The sequence below is a fragment of the Salmo salar genome, chromosome 01, assembly GCF_965601325.2.
Source record: "Salmo salar chromosome 01, fSalSal1, whole genome shotgun sequence".
Classification (NCBI taxonomy): Eukaryota; Metazoa; Chordata; class Actinopteri; order Salmoniformes; family Salmonidae; genus Salmo; species Salmo salar.
In genome coordinates, this window is record NC_138291.1 from 129431537 (window position 1) to 129457500 (window position 25964).

A 25964-nucleotide genomic window follows, 5' to 3' on the forward strand; every position below is an offset into this window, starting at 1 on the left:
AACTAGTTCCACTGGAGGAGGGTTAGAGTTTTAACTATAGTTCCAATGGAGGAGGGTTAGAGTTATAACTACAGTTCCACTGGAGGAGGGTTAGAGTTATAACTATAGTTCCACTGGAAGAGGGTTAGAGTTATAACTAGTTCCACTGGAGGAGGGTTAGAGTTATAACTAGTTCCATTGGAGGATTGTTAGACTTATAACTATTGTTCCACTGGAGGAGGGTTAGAGTTACAACTAGTTCCACTGGAGGAGTGTTAGAGTTAGAACTAGTTCCACTGGAGGAGGGTTAGGGTTATAACTAGTTCCAGTGGAGGAGGGTTAGAGTTATAACTAGTTCTACTGGAGTAGGGTTAGAGTTATAACTAGTTCCACTGGAGAAGGGTTAGAGTTATAACAAGTTCCACTGGAGGAGGGTTAGAGTTATAACTATAGTTACACTGGAGGAGGGTTAGAGTTAGAACTGGTTCCACTGGAGGAGGGTTAGAGTTATAAATATAGTTCCACTCGAGGAGGGTTAGAGTTATAACTAGATCCACTGGAGGAGGGTTAGAGTTATAAATAGTTCCACTGGAGGAGGGTTAGAGTTATAACTATAGTTACACTGGAGGAGGGTTAGAGTTATAAATATAGTTCCACTGGAGGAGGGTTAGAGTTAGAACTAGTTCCACTGGAGGAGGGTTAGAGTTATAACTAGTTCCACTGGAGGAGGGTTAGTGTTATAACTAGTTCCACTGGAGGAGGGTTAGAGTTATAACTAGTTCCACTGGAGGAGGGTTAGAGTTATAACTATAGTTCCACTGGAGGAGGGTTAGAGTTATAACTAGTTCCACTGGAGGAGGGTTAGAGTTATAACTATAGTTACACTGGAGGAGGGTTAGAGTTAGAACTGGTTCCACTGGAGGAGGGTTAGAGTTATAACTGTTGTTCCACTGGAGGAGGGTTAGAGATATAACTGTAGTTCCACTGGAGGAGGGTTAGAGTTATAACTAGTTCCACTGGAGGAGGTTTAGAGTTATAACTATAGTTCCACTGGAGGAGGGTTAGAGTTATAACTATAGTTCCACTGGAAGAGGGTTAGAGTTATAACTAGTTCCACTGGATGAGGGTTAGAGTTATAACTAGTTCCACTGGAGGAGGGTTAGAGTTATAACTAGTTCCACTGGAGGAGGGTTAGAGTTTTAACTATAGTTCCAATGGAGGAGGGTTAGAGTTATAACTACAGTTCCACTGGAGGAGGGTTAGAGTTATAACTATAGTCCCACTGGAAGAGGGTTAGAGTTATAACTAGTTCCACTGGAGGAGGGTTAGAGTTATAACTAGTTCCATTGGAGGATTGTTAGACTTATAACTATTTTTCCACTGGAGGAGGGTTAGAGTTACAACTAGTTCCACTGGAGGAGTGTTAGAGTTAGAACTAGTTCCACTGGAGGAGGGTTAGGGTTATAACTAGTTCCAGTGGAGGAGGATTAGAGTTATAACTAGTTCTACTGGAGTAGGGTTAGAGTTATAACTAGTTCCACTGGAGAAGGGTTAGAGTTATAACTAGTTCCACTGGAGGAGGGTTAGAGTTATAACTATAGTTACACTGGAGGAGGGTTAGAGTTAGAACTGGTTCCACTGGAGGAGGGTTAGAGTTATAAATATAGTTCCACTCGAGGAGGGTTAGAGTTATAACTAGATCCACTGGAGGAGGGTTAGAGTTATAAATAGTTCCACTGGAGGAGGGTTAGAGTTATAACTATAGTTACACTGGAGGAGGGTTAGAGTTATAAATATAGTTCCACTGGAGGAGGGTTAGAGTTAGAACTAGTTCCACTGGAGGAGGGTTAGAGTTATAACTAGTTCCACTGGAGGAGGGTTAGAGATATAACTAGTTCCACTGGAGGAGGGTTAGAGTTATAACTAGTTCCACTGGAGGAGGGTTAGTGTTATAACTAGTTCCACTGGAGGAGGGTTAGAGTTATAACTAGTTCCACTGGAGGAGGGTTAGAGTTATAACTATAGTTCCACTGGAGGAGGGTTAGAGTTATAACTAGTTATACTGGATGAGGGTTAGAGTTATAACTAGTTCCACTGGAGGATTGTTAGAGTTAAAACTATAGTTCCACTGGAGGAGGGTTAGAGTTATAACTAGTTCCACTGGAGTAGGGTTAGAGTTATAACTAGTTCCACTGGAGGAGGGTTAGAGTTATAACTAGTTCCACTGGAGGAGGGTTAGTGTTATAACTAGTACACACTGGAAGAGGGTTAGAGTTTTAACTAGTTCCACTGGAGGAGGGTTAGAGTTATAACTATAGTTCCACTGGAGGAGGGTCAGAGTTATAACTAGTTCCACTGGAGGAGGGTTAGAGTTATAACTATAGTTACACTGGAGGAGGGTTAGATTTATAACTAGTTCCACTGGAGGAGTGTTAGAGTTAGAACTAGTTCCACTGGAGGAGGGTTAGGGTTATAACTAGTTCCACTGGAGGAGGGTTAGAGTTATAACTAGTTCTACTGGAGTAGGGTTAGAGTTATAACTAGTTCCACTGGAGAAGGGTTAGAGTTATAACTAGTTCCACTGGAGGAGGGTTAGAGTTATAACTATAGTTACACTGGAGGAGGGTTAGAGTTAGAACTGGTTCCACTGGAGGAGGGTTAGAGTTATAAATATAGTTCCACTCGAGGAGGGTTAGAGTTATAACTAGATCCACTGGAGGAGGGTTAGAGTTATAAATAGTTCCACTGGAGGAGGGTTAGAGTTATAACTATAGTTACACTGGAGGAGGGTTAGAGTTATAAATATAGTTCCACTGGAGGAGGGTTAGAGTTAGAACTAGTTCCACTGGAGGAGGGTTAGAGTTATAACTAGTTCCACTGGAGGAGGGTTAGCGATATAACTAGTTCCACTGGAGGAGGGTTAGAGTTATAACTAGTTCCACTGGAGGAGGGTTAGTGTTATAACTAGTTCCACTGGAGGAGGGTTAGAGTTATAACTAGTTCCACTGGAGGAGGGTTAGAGTTATAACTATAGTTCCACTGGAGGAGGGTTAGAGTTATAACTAGTTATACTGGATGAGGGTTAGAGTTATAACTAGTTCCACTGTAGGATTGTTAGAGTTATAACTAGTTCCACTGGAGGAGGGTTAGTGTTATAACTAGTACACACTGGAAGAGGGTCAGAGTTATAACTAGTTCCACTGGAGGAGGGTTAGAGTTATAACTATAGTTCCACTGGAGGAGGGTCAGAGTTATAACTAGTTCCACTGGAGGAGGGTTAGAGTTATAACTATAGTTACACTGGAGGAGGGTTAGATTTATAACTATAGTTCCACTGGAGGAGGGTTAGAGTTATAACTAGTTCCACTGGAGGAGGGTTAGAGTAATAACTATAGTTCCACTGGAGGAGGGTTAGAGTTAGAACTAGATCCACTGGAGGAGGGTTAGAGTTATAAATAGTTCCACTGGAGGAGGGTTAGAGTTATAACTATAGTTCCACTGGAAGAGGGTTAGAGTTATAACTAGTTCCACTGGATGAGGGTAAGAGTTATAACTAGTTCCACTGGAGGAGGGTTAGAGTTATAACTAGTTCCACTGGAGGAGGGTTAGAGTTTTAACTATAGTTCCAATGGAGGAGGGTTAGAGTTATAACTACAGTTCCACTGGAGGAGGGTTAGAGTTATAACTATAGTCCCACTGGAAGAGGGTTAGAGTTATAACTAGTTCCACTGGAGGAGGGTTAGAGTTATAACTAGTTCCATTGGAGGATTGTTAGACTTATAACTATTTTTCCACTGGAGGAGGGTTAGAGTTACAACTAGTTCCACTGGAGGAGTGTTAGAGTTAGAACTAGTTCCACTGGAGGAGGGTTAGGGTTATAACTAGTTCCAGTGGAGGAGGATTAGAGTTATAACTAGTTCTACTGGAGTAGGGTTAGAGTTATAACTAGTTCCACTGGAGAAGGGTTAGAGTTATAACTAGTTCCACTGGAGGAGGGTTAGAGTTATAACTATAGTTACACTGGAGGAGGGTTAGAGTTAGAACTGGTTCCACTGGAGGAGGGTTAGAGTTATAAATATAGTTCCACTCGAGGAGGGTTAGAGTTATAACTAGATCCACTGGAGGAGGGTTAGAGTTATAAATAGTTCCACTGGAGGAGGGTTAGAGTTATAACTATAGTTACACTGGAGGAGGGTTAGAGTTATAAATATAGTTCCACTGGAGGAGGGTTAGAGTTAGAACTAGTTCCACTGGAGGAGGGTTAGAGTTATAACTAGTTCCACTGGAGGAGGGTTAGAGATATAACTAGTTCCACTGGAGGAGGGTTAGAGTTATAACTAGTTCCACTGGAGGAGGGTTAGTGTTATAACTAGTTCCACTGGAGGAGGGTTAGAGTTATAACTAGTTCCACTGGAGGAGGGTTAGAGTTATAACTATAGTTCCACTGGAGGAGGGTTAGAGTTATAACTAGTTATACTGGATGAGGGTTAGAGTTATAACTAGTTCCACTGGAGGATTGTTAGAGTTAAAACTATAGTTCCACTGGAGGAGGGTTAGAGTTATAACTAGTTCCACTGGAGTAGGGTTAGAGTTATAACTAGTTCCACTGGAGGAGGGTTAGAGTTATAACTAGTTCCACTGGAGGAGGGTTAGTGTTATAACTAGTACACACTGGAAGAGGGTTAGAGTTTTAACTAGTTCCACTGGAGGAGGGTTAGAGTTATAACTATAGTTCCACTGGAGGAGGGTCAGAGTTATAACTAGTTCCACTGGAGGAGGGTTAGAGTTATAACTATAGTTACACTGGAGGAGGGTTAGATTTATAACTAGTTCCACTGGAGGAGTGTTAGAGTTAGAACTAGTTCCACTGGAGGAGGGTTAGGGTTATAACTAGTTCCACTGGAGGAGGGTTAGAGTTATAACTAGTTCTACTGGAGTAGGGTTAGAGTTATAACTAGTTCCACTGGAGAAGGGTTAGAGTTATAACTAGTTCAACTGGAGGAGGGTTAGAGTTATAACTATAGTTACACTGGAGGAGGGTTAGAGTTAGAACTGGTTCCACTGGAGGAGGGTTAGAGTTATAAATATAGTTCCACTCGAGGAGGGTTAGAGTTATAACTAGATCCACTGGAGGAGGGTTAGAGTTATAAATAGTTCCACTGGAGGAGGGTTAGAGTTATAACTATAGTTACACTGGAGGAGGGTTAGAGTTATAAATATAGTTCCACTGGAGGAGGGTTAGAGTTAGAACTAGTTCCACTGGAGGAGGGTTAGAGTTATAACTAGTTCCACTGGAGGAGGGTTAGCGATATAACTAGTTCGACTGGAGGAGGGTTAGAGTTATAACTAGTTCCACTGGAGGAGGGTTAGTGTTATAACTAGTTCCACTGGAGGAGGGTTAGAGTTATAACTAGTTCCACTGGAGGAGGGTTAGAGTTATAACTATAGTTCCACTGGAGGAGGGTTAGAGTTATAACTAGTTATACTGGATGAGGGTTAGAGTTATAACTAGTTCCACTGTAGGATTGTTAGAGTTATAACTAGTTCCACTGGAGGAGGGTTAGTGTTATAACTAGTACACACTGGAAGAGGGTTAGAGTTATAACTAGTTCCACTGGAGGAGGGTTAGAGTTATAACTATAGTTCCACTGGAGGAGGGTCAGAGTTATAACTAGTTCCACTGGAGGAGGGTTAGAGTTATAACTATAGTTACACTGGAGGAGGGTTAGATTTATAACTATAGTTCCACTGGAGGAGGGTTAGAGTTATAACTAGTTCCACTGGAGGAGGGTTAGAGTAATAACTATAGTTCCACTGGAGGAGGGTTAGAGTTAGAACTAGTTCCACTGGAGGAGGGTTAGAGTTATAACTAGTTCCACTGGAGGAGGGTTAGAGATATAACTAGTTCCACTGGAGGAGGGTTAGAGTTATAACTAGTTCCACTGGAGGAGGGTTAGGGTTATAACTAGTTCCAGTGGAGGAGGGTTAGAGTTATAACTAGTTCTACTGGAGTAGGGTTAGAGTTATAACTAGTTCCACTGGAGAAGGGTTAGAGTTATAACAAGTTCCACTGGAGGAGGGTTAGAGTTATAACTATAGTTACACTGGAGGAGGGTTAGAGTTAGAACTGGTTCCACTGGAGGAGGGTTAGAGTTATAAATATAGTTCCACTCGAGGAGGGTTAGAGTTATAACTAGATCCACTGGAGGAGGGTTAGAGTTATAAATAGTTCCACTGGAGGAGGGTTAGAGTTATAACTATAGCTACACTGGAGGAGGGTTAGAGTTATAAATATAGTTCCACTGGAGGAGGGTTAGAGTTAGAACTAGTTCCACTGGAGGAGGGTTAGAGTTATAACTAGTTCCACTGGAGGAGGGTTAGAGATATAACTAGTTCCACTGGAGGAGGGTTAGAGTTATAACTAGTTCCACTGGAGGAGGGTTAGTGTTATAACTAGTTCCACTGGAGGAGGGTTAGAGTTATAACTAGTTCCACTGGAGGAGGGTTAGAGTTATAACTATAGTTCCACTGGAGGAGGGTTAGAGTTATAACTAGTTCCACTGGAGGAGGGTTAGAGTTATAACTATAGTTACACTGGAGGAGGGTTAGAGTTAGAACTGGTTCCACTGGAGGAGGGTTAGAGTTATAACTGTTGTTCCACTGGAGGAGGGTTAGAGATATAACTGTAGTTCCACTGGAGGAGGGTTAGAGTTATAACTAGTTCCACTGGAGGAGGTTTAGAGTTATAACTATAGTTCCACTGGAGGAGGGTTAGAGTTATAACTATAGTTCCACTGGAAGAGGGTTAGAGTTATAACTAGTTCCACTGGATGAGGGTTAGAGTTATAACTAGTTCCACTGGAGGAGGGTTAGATTTATAACTAGTTCCACTGGAGGAGGGTTAGAGTTTTAACTATAGTTCCAATGGAGGAGGGTTAGAGTTATAACTACAGTTCCACTGGAGGAGGGTTAGAGTTATAACTATAGTCCCACTGGAAGAGGGTTAGAGTTATAACTAGTTCCACTGGAGGAGGGTTAGAGTTATAACTAGTTCCATTGGAGGATTGTTAGACTTATAACTATTGTTCCACTGGAGGAGGGTTAGAGTTACAACTAGTTCCACTGGAGGAGTGTTAGAGTTAGAACTAGTTCCACTGGAGGAGGGTTAGGGTTATAACTAGTTCCAGTGGAGGAGGGTTAGAGTTATAACTAGTTCTACTGGAGTAGGGTTAGAGTTATAACTAGTTCCACTGGAGAAGGGTTAGAGTTATAACTAGTTCCACTGGAGGAGGGTTAGAGTTATAACTATAGTTACACTGGAGGAGGGTTAGAGTTAGAACTGGTTCCACTGGAGGAGGGTTAGAGTTATAAATATAGTTCCACTCGAGGAGGGTTAGAGTTATAACTAGATCCACTGGAGGAGGGTTAGAGTTATAAATAGTTCCACTGGAGGAGGGTTAGAGTTATAACTATAGTTACACTGGAGGAGGGTTAGAGTTATAAATATAGTTCCACTGGAGGAGGGTTAGAGTTAGAACTAGTTCCACTGGAGGAGGGTTAGAGTTATAACTAGTTCCACTGGAGGAGGGTTAGAGATATAACTAGTTCCACTGGAGGAGGGTTAGAGTTATAACTAGTTCCACTGGAGGAGGGTTAGTGTTATAACTAGTTCCACTGGAGGAGGGTTAGAGTTATAACTAGTTCCACTGGAGGAGGGTTAGAGTTATAACTATAGTTCCACTGGAGGAGGGTTAGAGTTATAACTAGTTATACTGGATGAGGGTTAGAGTTATAACTAGTTCCACTGGAGGATTGTTAGAGTTATAACTATAGTTCCACTGGAGGAGGGTTAGAGTTATAACTAGTTCCACTGGAGTAGGGTTAGAGTTATAACTAGTTCCACTGGAGGAGGGTTAGAGTTATAACTAGTTCCACTGGAGGAGGGTTAGTGTTATAACTAGTACACACTGGAAGAGGGTTAGAGTTTTAACTAGTTCCACTGGAGGAGGGTTAGAGTTATAACTATAGTTCCACTGGAGGAGGGTCAGAGTTATAACTAGTTCCACTGGAGGAGGGTTAGAGTTATAACTATAGTTACACTGGAGGAGGGTTAGATTTATAACTAGTTCCACTGGAGGAGTGTTAGAGTTAGAACTAGTTCCACTGGAGGAGGGTTAGGGTTATAACTAGTTCCACTGGAGGAGGGTTAGAGTTATAACTAGTTCTACTGGAGTAGGGTTAGAGTTATAACTAGTTCCACTGGAGAAGGGTTAGAGTTATAACTAGTTCCACTGGAGGAGGGTTAGAGTTATAACTATAGTTACACTGGAGGAGGGTTAGAGTTAGAACTGGTTCCACTGGAGGAGGGTTAGAGTTATAAATATAGTTCCACTCGAGGAGGGTTAGAGTTATAACTAGATCCACTGGAGGAGGGTTAGAGTTATAAATAGTTCCACTGGAGGAGGGTTAGAGTTATAACTATAGTTACACTGGAGGAGGGTTAGAGTTATAAATATAGTTCCACTGGAGGAGGGTTAGATTTAGAACTAGTTCCACTGGAGGAGGGTTAGAGTTATAACTAGTTCCACTGGAGGAGGGTTAGCGATATAACTAGTTCCACTGGAGGAGGGTTAGAGTTATAACTAGTTCCACTGGAGGAGGGTTAGTGTTATAACTAGTTCCACTGGAGGAGGGTTAGAGTTATAAGTAGTTCCACTGGAGGAGGGTTAGAGTTATAACTATAGTTCCACTGGAGGAGGGTTAGAGTTATAACTAGTTATACTGGATGAGGGTTAGAGTTATAACTAGTTCCACTGGAGGATTGTTAGAGTTATAACTAGTTCCACTGGAGGAGGGTTAGTGTTATAACTAGTACACACTGGAAGAGGGTTAGAGTTATAACTAGTTCCACTGGAGGAGGGTTAGAGTTATAACTATAGTTCCACTGGAGGAGGGTCAGAGTTATAACTAGTTCCACTGGAGGAGGGTTAGAGTTATAACTATAGTTACACTGGAGGAGGGTTAGATTTATAACTATAGTTCCACTGGAGGAGGGTTAGAGTTATAACTAGTTCCACTGGAGGAGGGTTAGAGTAATAACTATAGTTCCACTGGAGGAGGGTTAGAGTTAGAACTAGTTCCACTGGAGGAGGGTTAGAGTTATAACTAGTTCCACTGGAGGAGGGTTAGAGATATAACTAGTTCCACTGGAGGAGGGTTAGAGTTATAACTAGTTCCACTGGAGGAGGGTTAGTGTTATAACTAGTTCCACTGGAGGAGGGTTATAGTTATAACTAGTTCCACTGGAGGAGGGTTAGAGTTATAACTAGTTCCACTGGAGGAGGGTTAGTGTTATAACTAGTACACACTGGAAGAGGGTTAGAGTTATAACTAGTTCCACTGGAGGAGGGTTAGAGTTATAACTATAGTTCCACTGGAGGAGGGTCAGAGTTATAACTAGTTCCACTGGAGGAGGGTTAGAGTTATTACTATAGTTACACTGGAGGAGGGTTAGATTTATAACTAGTTCCACTGGAGGAGTGTTAGAGTTAGAACTAGTTCCACTGGAGGAGGGTTAGGGTTATAACTAGTTCCACTGGAGGAGGGTTAGAGTTATAACTAGTTCTACTGGAGTAGGGTTAGAGTTATAACTAGTTCCACTGGAGAAGGGTTAGAGTTATAACTAGTTCCACTGGAGGAGGGTTAGAGTTATAACTATAGTTACACTGGAGGAGGGTTAGAGTTAGAACTGGTTCCACTGGAGGAGGGTTAGAGTTATAAATATAGTTCCACTCGAGGAGGGTTAGAGTTATAACTAGATCCACTGGAGGAGGGTTAGAGTTATAAATAGTTCCACTGGAGGAGGGTTAGAGTTATAACTATAGTTACACTGGAGGAGGGTTAGAGTTATAAATATAGTTCCACTGGAGGAGGGTTAGAGTTAGAACTAGTTCCACTGGAGGAGGGTTAGAGTTATAACTAGTTCCACTGGAGGAGGGTTAGAGATATAACTAGTTCCACTGGAGGAGGGTTAGAGTTATAACTAGTTCCACTGGAGGAGGGTTAGTGTTATAACTAGTTCCACTGGAGGAGGGTTATAGTTATAACTAGTTCCACTGGAGGAGGGTTACAGTTATAACTAGTTCCACTGGAGGAGGGTTAGTGTTATAACTAGTACACACTGGAAGAGGGTTAGAGTTATAACTAGTTCCACTGGAGGAGGGTTAGAGTTATAACTATAGTTCCACTGGAGGAGGGCCAGAGTTATAACTAGTTCCACTGGAGGAGGGTTAGAGTTATAACTATAGTTACACTGGAGGAGGGTTAGATTTATAACTATAGTTCCACTGGAGGAGGGTTAGAGTTATAACTATAGTTCCACTGGAGGAGGGTTAGAGTAATAACTATAGTTACACTGGAGGAGGGTTAGAGTTATAACTATAGTTCCACTGGAGGAGGGTTAGAGTTAGAACTAGTTCCACTGGAGGAGGGTTAGAGTTATAACTAGTTCCACTGGAGGAGGGTTAGAGATATAACTAGTTCCACTGGAGGAGGGTTAGAGTTATAACTAGTTCCACTGGAGGAGGGTTAGTGTTATAACTAGTTCCACTGGAGGAGGGTTATAGTTATAACTAGTTCCACTGGAGGAGGGTTAGAGTTATAACTATAGTTCCACTTGATGAGGGTTACAGTTATAACTATAGTTCCACTGGAGGAGGCTTAGAGTTATAACTAGTTCATCTGGATGAGGGTTAGAGTTATAACTAGTTCCACTGGAGGATTGTTAGAGTTATAACTATAGTTCCACTGGAGGAGGGTTAGAGTTATAACTAGTTCATCTGGATGAGGGTTAGAGTTATAACTAGTTCCACTGGAGGATTGTTAGAGTTATAACTATAGTTCCACTGGAGGAGGGTTAGAGTTATAAATAGTTCCACTGGAGGAGGGTTAGAGTTCTAACTATAGTTACACTGGAGGAGGGTTAGAGTTATAAATATAGTTCCACTGGAGGAGGGTTAGAGTTAGAACTAGTTCCACTGGAGGAGGGTTAGAGTTATAACTAGTTCCACTGGAGGAGGGTTAGAGATATAACTAGTTCCACTGGAGGAGGGTTAGAGTTATAACTAGTTCCACTGGAGGAGGGTTAGTGTTATAACTAGTTCCACTGGAGGAGGGTTATAGTTATAACTAGTTCCACTGGAGGAGGGTTACAGTTATAACTAGTTCCACTGGAGGAGGGTTAGTGTTATAACTAGTACACACTGGAAGAGGGTTAGAGTTATAACTAGTTCCACTGGAGGAGGGTTAGAGTTATAACTATAGTTCCACTGGAGGAGGGCCAGAGTTATAACTAGTTCCACTGGAGGAGGGTTAGAGTTATAACTATAGTTACACTGGAGGAGGGTTAGATTTATAACTATAGTTCCACTGAAGGAGGGTTAGAGTTATAACTATAGTTCCACTGGAGGAGGGTTAGAGTTATAACTAGTTCCACTGGAGGAGGGTTAGAGTAATAACTATAGTTACACTGGAGGAGGGTTAGAGTTATAACTATAGTTCCACTGGAGGAGGGTTAGAGTTAGAACTAGTTCCACTGGAGGAGGGTTAGAGTTATAACTAGTTCCACTGGAGGAGGGTTAGAGATATAACTAGTTCCACTGGAGGAGGGTTAGAGTTATAACTACTTCCACTGGAGGAGGGTTAGTGTTATAACTAGTTCCACTGGAGGAGGGTTATAGTTATAACTAGTTCCACTGGAGGAGGGTTAGAGTTATAACTATAGTTCCACTTGATGAGGGTTACAGTTATAACTATAGTTCCACTGGAGGAGGCTTAGAGTTATAACCAGTTCATCTGGATGAGGGTTAGAGTTATAACTAGTTCCACTGGAGGATTGTTAGAGTTATAACTATAGTTCCACTGGAGGAGGGTTAGAGTTATAAGTAGTTCATCTGGATGAGGGTTAGAGTTATAACTAGTTCCACTGGAGGATTGTTAGAGTTATAACTATAGTTCCACTGGAGGAGGGTTAGAGTTATAACTAGTTCCACTGGAGGAGGGTTAGAGTTATAACTATAGTTCCACTGGAGGAGGGTTACAGTTATAACTATAGTTCCACTGGAGGAGGGTTAGAGTTACAACTAGTTCCACTGGAGGAGGGTTAGTCCCACCTAGCTATCTGAAGATGAATATACTAACTACTGTGATATGTGGTTGTCCACCTAGCTATCTGAATATACTAATTACTGTCATATGTGGTTGTCCCACCTAGCTATCTGAATATATTAACTACTGTAATATGTGGTTGTCCCACCTAGCTATCTGAAGATGAATATACTAACTACTGTAATATGTGGTTGTCCCACCTAGCTATCTGAATATACTAACTACTGTAATATGTGGTTGTCCACCTAGCTATCTGAATATACTAACTACTGTGATATGTGGTTGTCCCACCTAGCTATCTGAATAAACTAACTACTTTAATATGTGGTTGTCCCACCTAGCTATCTGACTAGACTAACTACTGTAATATGTGGTTGTCCCACCTAGCTATCTGAATTTACTAACTACTGTAATATGTGGTTGTCCCACCTAGCTATCTGAATATACTAACTACTGTAATATGTGGTTGTCCACCTAGCTATCTGAATATACTAATTACTGTGATATGTGGTTGTCCCACCTAGCTATCTGAATATACTAACTACTGTAATATGTGGTTGTCCACCTAGCTATCTGAATATACTAACTACTGTGATATGTGGTTGTCCCACCTAGCTATCTGAATATACTAACTACTGTAATATGTGGTTGTCCCACCTTGCTATCTGAATAGACTAACTACTGTAATATGTGGTTGTCCCACCTAGCTATCTGAATTTACTAACTACTGTAATATGTGGTTGTCCCACCTAGCTATCTGAATATACTAACTACTGTAATATGTGGTTGTCCACCTAGCTATCTGAATATACTAACTACTGTAATATGTGGTTGTCCCACCTAGCTATCTGAATATACTAACTACTGTAATACGTGGTTGTCCCACCTAGCTATCTGAAGATGAATATACTAACTCCTGTAATATGTGGTTGTCCCACCTAGCTATCTGAATATACTAACTACTGGGATATGTGGTTGTCCCACCTAGCTATCTGAAGATGAAAGCACTAACTATAAGGCGCTCTGGATAAAAGCGTCTGCTAAATGACTAACGTGTAATAATCTACGATGTGATGCTGTGAGTGTTGTTGTGGCTCATTGCTGTCTACTCCTCTCCTCTCTTCTCTCATCTCCTGTCCTCTCTCATCTCCTCTCTCATCTCCTCTCTCCTCTCTCATCTCATCTCCATCATCTCCCTGTCTCCTCTTCTCTCCTTTCCTTTCATCACCTCCTCCTTTCCTCTCCTCCTCTTTCCTCCTCTCCTCTCCTCCTCTCCTCCTCTCCTCTCCTCTTCCAGAAAGGCTTCACTCCCCTCCATGTTGCAGCTAAGTATGGGAAGATAGAAGTGGCCAACCTTCTGCTGCAGAGACACACTGCACCCGATGCAGCTGGGAAGGTACCGTAGTCACCATGGAAACAGTGATGAGCTAGTCTGGTAGTCTATAGTACATCCCACTGATGGCAACGTGGCCCTTTGTCACGTACAGCACAGATAGTGATGTCATATGAGTTATTCTCATATTGGTTCATTATACTGTAAATATTTTCCGTCTGGACTTTAATGATTTGTATCCAGACGGGAAAATATTTACACAAGAAGCAACCTAAATATCACACAGTCAAACTCTCAGTCATTCTAGCAGTGCTACTAACCAGGTTTCCATCCTACCTTTTTATTAGAGTAAAGTACATGTCAGATAAAACAACGGCATGACAGGCCTGATGGAAACAGCTCATTTGTCGGTAAAATGTGTTATTTGAGAAATTGTGGTGAAAAACGCCTTTTATGTGCAAATATTAATATAATAACCATCATATGGAGGTAAACTTGTCACGTAGTTGTTGTGTGGTCCTCCCACTACGACTCCGGCTCTGAGTCACGTGATGATATGTTGTGTGGTCCTCCCACTACGACTCCGGCTCTGAGTCACGTGATGATATGTTGTGTGGTCCTCCCACTACGACTCCGGCTGGGAGTCACGTGATGGTATGTTGTGTGGTCCTCCCACTACGACTCCGGCTGGGAGTCACGTGATGATATGTCGTGTGGTCCTCCCACTACGACTCCGGCTGGGAGTCACGTGATGATATGTCGTGTGGTCCTCCCACTACGACTCCGGCTGGGAGTCACGTGATGATATGTTGTGTGGTCCTCCCACTACGACTCCGGCTCTGAGTCACGTGATAATATGTTGTGTGGTCCTCCCACTACGACTCCGGCTCTGAGTCACGTGATGATATGTTGTGTGGTCCTCCCACTACGACTCCGGCTTTCATTTGATTATTCGCTGGATGAAGAAACTGTATGACTGAAGCAGATTGAGGTTGGATTTAGTTGAGTCATTTAGAAGTAGATTGAGTTTGGATTTGGTTTGAGTCATTTTGAAGTAGATTGAGGTTGGATTTGGTTTGAGTCATTTAGAAGCAGATTGAGGTTGGATTTGGTTTGAGTCATTTAGAAGTAGATTGAGTTTGGATTTGGTTTGAGTCATTTAGAAATAGATTGAGGTTGGATTTGGTTTGAGTCATGTAGAGGCAGATTGAGGTTGGATTTGGATTGAGTCATTTAGAAGTAGATTGAGGTTGGATTTGGTTTGAGTCATTTAGAAGTAGATTGAGTTCAGATTTGGTTTGAGTCATTTAGAAGCAGGTTGAGTGTGTTTGACACCCCTGCTCTAGAGAGAGGAGCCCCTGTTATGATGCTGAAACACTGATCAGTTTAACATGTCTTTATTCAACGGACAAAGACAGTATTGGAATTGTGTAACTGATTTATATTTCAACCACTTAAGATCCCGGTTTGTCATCCTTCCACTGTGTTGGGCTAAGTGCCTCAGCCTTCAGTCTAACACTAATGAGGCTGTGTATGCCGTTGTGTTTCTGTAGAGTGGTCTAACTCCCCTACACGTAGCTGCTCATTATGATAACCAGAAAGTGGCTCTGCTGCTGCTGGACCAGGGAGCTTCACCGCACGCTGCTGCCAAGGTAGGTTACCAGTTACACATTCACGCCATTTAGCAGACGCTCTTATCCAGAGCCACTTACAGGATCAATTAGGGTTAAATGCCTTGCTCATTGCCGTCATTGCCGTCATTGCCGTCATTGTAAATAAGAATTTGTTCTTAACTGACTTGCCTGGTTAAATAAATGTAAAATACAAAATAACAGATGTTTCATCTAGTCTGATCAGGAACCACTACCACACCAGTATCAGACCACACCAGTATCAGACCACACCAGTATCAGACCACACCAGTATCAGACTATTACCACACCAGTATCAGACCACACCAGTATCAGACCACTATCACACCAATATCAGACCACACCAGTATCAGACCACACCAGTATCAGACCACACCAGTATCAGACCACTATCACACCAGTATCAGACCACACTAGTATCAGACCACACCATTATCAGACCACACCAGTATCAGACTGTGCAGATGTTTCTTTTAGGGTGAAAAAAACATTCACTTGATGTTCCAAGAATGTTTCCAGAACACATTCCATCTGTTCTATAAAGGTTCCCAGAACACATTCCATCTGTTCTATAAAGGTTCCCAGAACACATTCCATCTGTTCTATAAAGGTTCCCAGAACACATTCCATCTGTTCTATAAAGGTTCCCAGAACACATTCAATATGTTCTATAAAGGTTCCCAGAACACATTCCATCTGTTCTATAAAGGTTCCCAGAACACATTCCATCTGTTCTATCAAGGTTCCAGAACACTTTCCATCTGTTCTATAAAGGTTCCCAGAACACATTCCATCTGTTCTATCAAGGTTCCAGAACACTTTCCATCTGTTCTATAAAGGTTCCCAGAACACATTCCATCTGTTCTATAAAGGTTCCCAGAACACATTCCATCTGTTCTATAAAGGTTCCCAGAACACATTCCATCTGTTCTATAAAGGTTCCCAGAACACATTCCATCTGTTCTATAAAGGTTCCCAGAACACATTCCATCTGTTCTATAAAGGTTCCCATAATGTTTCATTAGGTTGTGGTAACATTGTGGGGACATGTTCCCAGAACACATTCCATCTGTTCTATAAAGGTTCCCATAATGTTTCATTAGGTTGTGGTAACATTGTGGGGACATGTTCCCAAAACACATTCCATCTGTTCTATAAAGGTTCCCAGAATGTTTCATTAGGTTGTGGTAACATTGTGGGGACATGTTCCCAGAACACATTCCATCTGTTCTATAAAGGTTCCCATAATGTTTCATTAGGTTGTGGTAACATTGTGGGGACATGTTCCCAGAACACATTCCATCTGTTCTATAAAGGTTCCCATAATGTTTCATTAGGTTCTGGTAACATTGTGGGGACATGTTCCCAGAACACATTCCATCTGTTCTATAAAGGTTCCCATAATGTTTCATTAGGTTGTGGTAACATTGTGGGAACATGTTCCCAAAACAGATATGTTTTTATAACACAAAAACTGTCCAGGTGTGCTGACATTCAGATATTGTTTGTATCAGGGTGCACAAAACATTCCTTTGATGTTGCAAGAATGTTGGCAGAATAGCCTTTGTGAGTTATTTTAAAGGTTCCCAGAACTTGTAATTAGGTTGTGGGAACAGTGTGGGTACATTACAAGAGATACAAAATATGCTCAGTTGTGATGACATTCATACAATGTGTAAGTTAGGTCGCAGGAAATTCCCTTAATGTTGTAAGAATGAAATGTCAGTTTTTATGACTTTCATAGCATAATTGTTTTAGGTTTAACATACTATTCCATTTGACCTTGTCTTGGAGGTCCTCAGAACATTTCACGAAAATGTAAAGAACAGACGAAATGTGTTCTGGGAACGTTCTGGTAACATCAGGTGAATGTTTTTCCCCTGATGTACTGATCTGAAACAGCAGGATCTGTCACGCTGGTATAAAGGATTTGGAGACAGGTGCAGGAATACATAATAGGGGTTTTTAACACGCCCAAAACAAACACAAATACAAAACACTGGAATGTACCTAAACAAAAGAGCGAGGGAAAACCGCGTAGAACGACACGAGACGAGACCCGTAATACACAATGCACAAAACATGCAGCACAGGCTGAGACAACGCATAGGTACTCACAGCACCAACGGACATGGGGGCAACAGTACCGGAGGGAGCCGTGACATGATAACAGTTCTCTGATCTGAAACAGCAGGACCACGACTCGCTGATCTGAAACAGCAGGACCACGACTCACTGATCTGAAACAGCAGGAACACGACTCACTGATCTGAAACAGCAGGACCACGACTCGCTGATCTGAAACAGCAGGACCACGACTCGCTGATCTGAAACAGCAGGACCACGACTCGCTGATCTGAAACAGCAGGACCACGACTCGCTGATCTGAAACAGCAGGACCACGACTCGCTGATCTGAAACAGCAGGACCACGACTCTCTGATCTGAAACAGCAGGACCATGACTCACTGATCTGAAACAGCAGGACCATGACTCGATGATCTGAAACAGCAGGACCACGACTCCCTGATCTGAAACAGCAGTACCACGACTCACTGATCTGAAACAGCAGGACCACGACTCGATGATCTGAAACAGCAGGACCACGACTCCCTGATCTGAAACAGCAGGACCACGACTCACTGATCTGAAACAGGAGGACCACGACTCGATGATCTGAAACAGCAGGACCACGACTCACTGATCTGAAACAGCAGGACCACGACTCACTGATCTGAAACAGCAGGACCACGACTCGCTGATCTGAAACAGCAGGACCACGACTCGCTGATCTGAAACAGCAGGACCACGACTCGCTGATTTGAAACAGCAGGACCATGACTCACTGGACTCGCTGATCTGAAACAGCAGGACCACGACTCACTGGACTCACTGATCTGAAACAGCAGGACCACGACTCGCTGAACTGAAACAGCAGGACCACGACTCGCTGATCTGAAAAAGCAGGACCACGACTCAGTGAACTGAAACAGCAGGACCATGACTCACTGGACTCGCTGATCTGAAACAGCAGGACCACGACTCACTGGACTCACTGATCTGAAACAGCAGGACCACGACTCGCTGAACTGAAACAGCAGGACCACGACTCGCTGATCTGAAACAGCAGGACCACAACTCACTGATCTGTAACAGCAGGACCACGACTCACTGATCTGAAACAGCAGGACCACGACTCACTGGATGATAGATGACTGTATATTACCTGGATGATAGATGACTGTATATTACCTGGATGATAGATGACTGTTTATTACCTGTGGTGTAATATGTTCTGTCTGTGGTGTAGAATGGGTACCCTCCTCTGTGGTGTAATATGTTCTGTCTGTGGTGTAGAATGGGTACCCTCCTCTGTGGTGTAATATGTTCTGTCTGTGGTGTAGAATGGGTACCCTCCTCTGTGGTGTAATATGTTCTGTCTGTGGTGTAGAATGGGTACCCTCCTCTGTGGTGTAATATGTTCTGTCTGTGGTGTAGAATGGGTACCCTCCTCTGTGGTGTAATATGTTCTGTCTGTGGTGTAGAATGGGTACCCTCCTCTGTGGTGTAATATGTTCTGTCTGAGGTGTAGAATGGGTACCCTCCTCTGTGGTGTAATATGTTCTGTCTGTTGTGTAGAATGGGTACCCTCCTCTGTGGTGTAATTTGTTCTGTCTGTGGTGTAGAATGGGTACCCTCCTCTGTGGTGTAATATGTTCTGTCTGTGGTGTAGAATGGGTACCCTCCTCTGTGGTGTAAAATGTTCTGTCTGTGGTGTAGAATGGGTACCCTCCTCTGTGGTGTAATATGTTCTGTCTGTGGTGTAGAATGGGTACCCTCCTCTGTGGTGTAATATGTTCTGTCTGTGGTGTAGAATGGCTATACTCCTCTGTGGTGTAATATGTTCTGTCTGTGGTGTAGAATGGGTACCCTCCTCTGTGGTGTAATTTGTTCTGTCTGTGGTGTAGAATGGGTATACTCCTCTGTGGTGTAATATGTTCTGTCTGTGGTGTAGAATGGGTACCCTCCTCTGTGGTGTAATTTGTTCTGTCTGTGGTGTAGAATGGGTACCCTCCTCTGTAGAGTAATTTGTTCTGTCTGTGGTGTAGAATGGGTACCCTCCTCTGTGGTGGAATATGTTCTGTCTGTGGTGTAGTATGGGTACCCTCCTCTGTGGAGTAATTTGTTCTGTCTGTGGAGTAGAATGGGTACCCTCCTCTGTGGTGGAATATGTTCTGTCTGTGGTGTAGAATGGCTACCCTCCTCTGTGGAGTAATTTGTTCTGTCTGTGGTGTAGAATGGGTACCCTCCTCTGTGGAGTAATTTGTTCTGTCTGTGGTGTAGAATGGGTACCCTCCTCTGTGGTGGAATATGTTCTGTCTGTGGTGTAGAATGGGTACCCTCTCTGTGGTGTAATATGTTCTGTCTGTGGTGTAGAATGGGTACCCTCCTCTGTGGTGTAATATGTTCTGTCTGTGGTGTAGAATGGGTACCCTCCTCTGTGGTGTAATTTGTTCTGTCTGTGGTGTAGAATGGGTACCCTCCTCTGTGGTGGAATATGTTCTGTCTGTGGTGTAGAATGGGTACCCTCCTCTGTGGTGTAATATGTTCTGTCTGTGGTGTAGAATGGGTACCCTCCTCTGTGGTGTAATATGTTCTGTCTGTGGTGTAGAATGGGTACCTTCCTCTGTGGTGTAATATGTTCTGTCTGTGGTGTAGAATGGGTACCCTCCTCTGTGGTGTAATATGTTCTGTCTGTGGTGTAGAATGGGTACCCTCCTCTGTGGTGTAATATGTTCTGTCTGTGGTGTAGAATGGGTACCCTCCTCTGTGGTGTAATTTGTTCTGTCTGTGGTGTAGAATGGGTACCCTCCTCTGTGGTGGAATATGTTCTGCCTGTGGTGTAGAATGGGTACCTTCCTCTGTGGTGTAATATGTTCTGTCTGTGGTGTAGAATGGGTACCCTCCTCTGTGGTGGAATATGTTCTGTCTGTGGTGTAGAATGGGTACCCTCCTCTGTGGTGTAATATGTTCTGTCTGTGGTGTAGAATGGGTACCCTCCTCTGTGGTGTAATATGTTCTGTCTGTGGTGTAGAATGGGTACCTTCCTCTGTGGTGTAATATGTTCTGTCTGTGGTGTAGAATGGGTACCCTCCTCTGTGGTGTAATATGTTCTGTCTGTGGTGTAGAATGGGTACCCTCCTCTGTGGTGTAATATGTTCTGTCTGTGGTGTAGAATGGGTACCCTCCTCTGTGGTGGAATATGTTCTGTCTGTGGTGTAGAATGGGTACCTTCCTCTGTGGTGTAATATGTTCTGTCTGTGGTGTTGAATGGGTACCCTCCTCTGTGGTGTAATATGTTCTGTCTGTGGTGTAGAATGGGTATACTCCTCTCCACATCGCGGCTAAGAAGAACCAGATGGAGATCGCCACAACGCTGCTGGAGTATGGAGCCAACACCAACGCTACGACACGTCAGGGCATCACACCGCTGCACCTGGCCTCTCAGGAGGGCAACGTAGACATCGTTACCCTGCTACTGGCCAAGGACGCCACCATCAGCTTGGGCAACAAGGTGGGGGTCACGGGTTAGAGTTGTCCTGTCCTGTGTTCTAATGTGGTTTGTCCTGTCCTGTGTTGTAATGTCTTATGTCCTGTCCTGTGTCCTAATGTGTTATATCCTGTCCTGTGTTGTAATGTGTTATGTCCTGTCCTGTCCTGTCCTGTGTTGTAATGTGTTATGTCCTGTCCTGTCCTGTGTTCTAATGTGTCCTGTCCTGTCCTGTGTTCTAATGTGTCCTGTCCTGTGTTGTAATGTGTTATGTCCTGTCCTGTCCTGTGTTGTAATGTGTTATGTCCTGTCCTGTCCTTTGTTCTAATGTGTTCTGTCCTGTCCTGTGTTCTAATGTGTCCTGTCCTGTCCTGTGTTCTAATGTGTCCTGTCCTGTCCTGTGTTCTAATGTGTCCTGTCCTGTCCTGTGTTCTAATGTGTTATGTCCTGTCCTGTGTTCTAATGTGTCCTGTCCTGTCCTGTGTTCTAATGTGTCCTGTCCTGTGTTCTAATGTGTCCTGTCCTGTCCTGTCCTGTGTCCTGTCCTGTCCTGTGTTGTAATGTGTCCTGTCCTGTCCTGTGTTGTAATGTGTCCTGTCCTGTCCTGTGTCCTCTCCTCTCAGAGTGGTCTGACTCCTCTCCACCTGGCAGCTCAGGACGACAAGGTGAACGTAGCTGAGGTGCTGGTTAACCAGGGGGCCACTGTTGACCCAGAGACTAAGGTACACATGCACGTACACACCACATGTTCAGCTCTGGTCTGACAGCTGTGTAGGTCAGCTGGTCTCTCCTCACACCTCACTGCAGAACACTCACTGAGAAACACAACAGAGAAACCAGAAGGTCTAGAAACCAGAGAGGAGAGCGAGACCAGGACTAGAAACCCAGAGAGGAAGACCAGGAGAACTAGAAACCAGGAGAGAGAGGAGAGAGACCAAAGAGAGGGAGAGAGAGAGTGAAAGACCCCAGAGAGAGTGAAAGACCCCAGAGAGAGAGAGAAAGATCCCAGAGAGATGAGAGAGAAGGACCAGAGAGATCAGAGAGAAGAACCAGAGAGATCAGAGAGAACAACCAGAGAGATCAGAGAGAAGAACCAGAGAGATGAGAGAGAAGAACCAGAGAGATGAGAGAGAAGGACCAGAGAGATGAGAGAGAAGGACCAGAGAGATCAGAGAGAAGAACCAGAGAGATCAGAGAGAAGGACCAGAGAGATTAGAGAGAAGTACCAGAGAGATCAGAGAGATCAGAGAGAAGGACCAGAGAGATCAGAGAGAAGAACCAGAGAGATCAGAGAGAAGGACCAGAGAGATCAGAGAGAAGGACCAGAGAGATCAGAGAGATCAGAGAAGAACCAGAGAGATCAGAGAGAAGAACCAGAGAGATCAGAGAGAAGGACCAGAGAGATGAGAGAGAGACCACTGTTCCTAGGCCGTCATTGTAAATAAGAAATTGTTCTTAACTGACTTACCTAGTTAAATAAAGGTTAAATAAAAATAAACATACAAATTAACTACTACACTACAACAGTACTCTACAACACTACATTACTACAGTACTACACTGAAACACTACATTACTACAGTACTACACTACAACAGTATTCTGAAACACTGAAACACTACAACACTGAAACACTACAACACTGAAACACTACAACACTACAACACTGAAACACTACACCACTGAAACACTATACCACTGAAACACTATACCACTGAAACACTATAACACTGAAACACTACAACACTAAAACAGTACAACACTGAAACACTACAACACTGAAACACTACAACAGTATTCTGAAACACTACAAAACGGAAACACTACAACACTGAAACACTACAACACTGAAACACTACACCACTGAAACACTACAACACTGAAACACTACAACACTGAAGCATTACAACACTGAAACATTACAACACTGAAACACTATAATACTGAAACACTACAACACTGAAACAATACAACACTGAAACACTACACCACTGAAACACTACAACACTACAACACTGAAACACTACACCACTGAAACACTATACCACTGAAACACTATAACACTGAAACACTACAACACTGAAACAGTACTACACTGAAACACTACAACACTGAAATACTACAACAGTATTCTGAAACACTACAAAACTGAAACACTACAACACTGAAACACTACAACACTGAAACACTATAATACTGAAACACTACAACACTGAAATAATACAACACTGAAACACTACAACACTGAAACACTACACCACTGAAACACTACAACACTGAAACACTACAACACTGAAACACTACAACACTGAAACACTACACCACTGAAACACTACAACACTGAAACACTACAACACTGAAACACTACAACACTGAAACACTACAACACTGAAACACTACAACACTGAAACACTACACCACTTAAACACTACAACAGTGCTCTACAACACTACATTACTACAGTACTACACTGAAATACTACAACAGTATTCTGAAACACTACAACACTGAAACACTACAACAGTATTCTGAAACACTACAACACTGAAACACTACAACACTACAACACTGAAACAACACTACAACAGTACACTACAACACTGAAACACTACACCACTGAAACACTACAACACTGAAACACTACACCACTTAAACACTACAACAGTGCTCTACAACACTACATTACTACAGTACTACACTGAAACACTACAACAGTATTCTGAAACACTACAACACTGAAACACTACAACAGTATTCTGAAACACTACAACACTGAAACACTACAACACTGAAACACTACAACACTGAAACAACACTACAACAGTACACTACAACACTGAAACACTACAACACTGAAACACTACAACACTACAACACTGAAACAACACTACACTACAACACTGAAACACTACAACTCTAACAAGTTCTGCTATCTACATACAGACCTGACTACAACACTACAACAACATTAACTCTCTAAATGTCGTATCCATTCTGCTATAATCTCGGCCTATCAGCACGCATCAAACCGTTATTTGAATCAACGTGCTTGAAGGTTTCAGAATGTCTGCTGGAACCATTGAACATGAGAGTGAATGGAGCTTTAGATGGGATACACCGTCAAAACACTTGATTTCTGTTTCCCTAGATGGGATACACTAGTGGTTACACAGTCAAAACACTTGATTTCTGTTTCCCTAGATGGGATACACTAGTGGTAACACCGTCAAAACACTTGATTTATGTTTCTGTTTCCCTAGATGGGATACACAAATGGTTACACCGTCAAAACACTTGATTTCTGTTTCTGTTTCCCTAGATGGGATACACTAGTGGTTACACCAGGCATAACACTTCATTTCTGTTTCCCTAGATAGGATACACTAGTGGTTACACCGTCATAACACTTGAATTATGTTTCCCTAGATGGGATACACTAGTGGTTACACCGTCATAACACTTGATTTCTGTTTCTGTTTCCCTAGATGGGATACACTAGTGGTTACACCAGGCATAACACTTGATATCTGTTTCCCTAGATGGGATACACTAGTGGTTACACCGTCATAACACTTGATTTATGTTTCCCTAGATGGGATACACTAGTGGTTACACCAGGCATAACACTTGATTTATGTTTCCCTAGATGGGATACACTAGTGGTTACACCAGGCATAACACTTGATTTATGTTTCCCTAGATGGGATACACTAGTGGTTACACCGTCAAAACACTTGATTTCTGTTTCCCTAGATGGGATACACTAGTGGTTACACCGTCATAACACTTGATTTCTGTTTCCCTAGATGGGATACACTAGTGGTTACACCGTCATAACACTTGATTTCTGTTTCCCTAGATGGGATACACTAGTGGTTACACCAGGCAAAACACTTGATTTCTGTTTCCCTAGATGGGATACACTAGTGGTTACACCGTCATAACTCTTGATTTGTTTCCCTAGATGGGACACACTAGTGGTTACACCAGGCAAAACACTTGATTTCTGTTTCCCTAGATGGGATACACTAGTGGTTACACCGTCATAACACTTGATTTGTTTCCCTAGATGGGATACACTAGTGGTTACACCAGGCAAAACACTTGATTTCTGTTTCCCTAGATGGGATACACTAGTGGTTACACCGTCAAAACACTTGATTTCTGTTTCCCTAGATGGGATACACTAGTGGTTACACCAGGCATAACACTTGATTTCTGTTTCACTAGAATGGATACACTAGTGGTTACACCAGGCATAACTCTTGATTTCTGTTTCTGTGTCCCTAGATGGGATACACTCCGCTGCACGTGGCGTGTCACTATGGAAACGTGAAGATGGTCAACTTCCTGCTAAAGAACCAGGCCAAGATCAACGCCAAAACCAAGGTTAGGCTCCCCTCCACATGTGTATATCAATGGTTGATGGTTGTAGATGTGGGTGTTGCAGTGGGTTTGTGTTGGTATGTTTAATAAAAGAGGCGTGTCTGACCTTTCCTCCTCCCCCTTTCAGAACGGATACACCCCCCTCCATCAGGCGGCCCAGCAAGGCCACACCCACATCATCAACCTACTGCTGCAGCACGGGGCCTCTCCCAACCACGTCACTGTGGTGAGAACACACACACACACCTGCTGCAGCACGGGGCCTCTCCCAACCACATCACTGCGGTGAGAATACACACACACACCTGCTGCAGCACGGGGCCTCTCCCAACCACGTCACTGTGGTGAGAACACACACACACACACCTGCTGCAGCACGGGGCCTCTCCCAACCACGTCACTGTGGTGAGAACACACACACACACCTGCTGCAGCACGGGGCCTCTCCCAACCACGTCACTGTGGTGAGAACACACACACACACCTGCTGCAGCACGGGGCCTCTCCCAACCACGTCACTGTGGTGAGAACACACCTGCTGCAGCACGGAGCCTCTCCCAACCACGTCACTGTGGTGAGAACACACCTGCTACAGCACGGGGCCTCTCCCCAAATGAGCTGACTGTGGTGAGCAAAGGATTCTGGGAGACATTGCCATGACCCAGAGCCCCCACAGCTGGGACTGCACAGTGAAATACACTGTCACCAACACTATCTCCTACACACTAGGCTGTCATTAGCCTGCACTGTAACAGTCATATCACAACACACAGTGGTCCATCTATTGTCTTTGGTAGTATTAACAGTAGATACTGACACATGAGGATAGGTTAGGGGTTAGGGGTTAGAGGTTAGGGGTTAGGGGTTAGGGTTAGGGGATAGGGGTTAGAGGATAGGGT

General features: G+C 43.2%; 1 protein-coding gene across 6 annotated transcripts in view; it reads left to right on the forward strand.

Annotated features, from left to right (window-relative positions):
- Positions 1 to 13303: 13303 nt before the first annotated feature.
- LOC106584643 (ankyrin-3) overlaps positions 13304 to 25964 on the forward strand; it is a 112037-nt gene continuing 99376 nt past the window's right edge. For 2 of the 6 annotated variants that reach the window (XM_082978797.1, XM_082978798.1), the window contains exons 1-6: positions 13304 to 13540; positions 15031 to 15129; positions 20506 to 20703; positions 21303 to 21401; positions 24970 to 25068; positions 25193 to 25291. In XM_082978797.1, the coding sequence (XP_082834923.1) occupies positions 20548 to 20703; positions 21303 to 21401; positions 24970 to 25068; positions 25193 to 25291 (453 nt within the window). In that variant the 5' untranslated portion in view covers positions 13304 to 13540; positions 15031 to 15129; positions 20506 to 20547. Of the gene's footprint in view, positions 13541 to 15030; positions 15130 to 20505; positions 20704 to 21302; positions 21402 to 24969; positions 25069 to 25192; positions 25292 to 25622; positions 25640 to 25964 lie in introns of those variants that run through there. The other 4 variants (XM_082978799.1, XM_082978800.1, XM_082978801.1 and 1 more) reach the window with 4 other exon arrangements.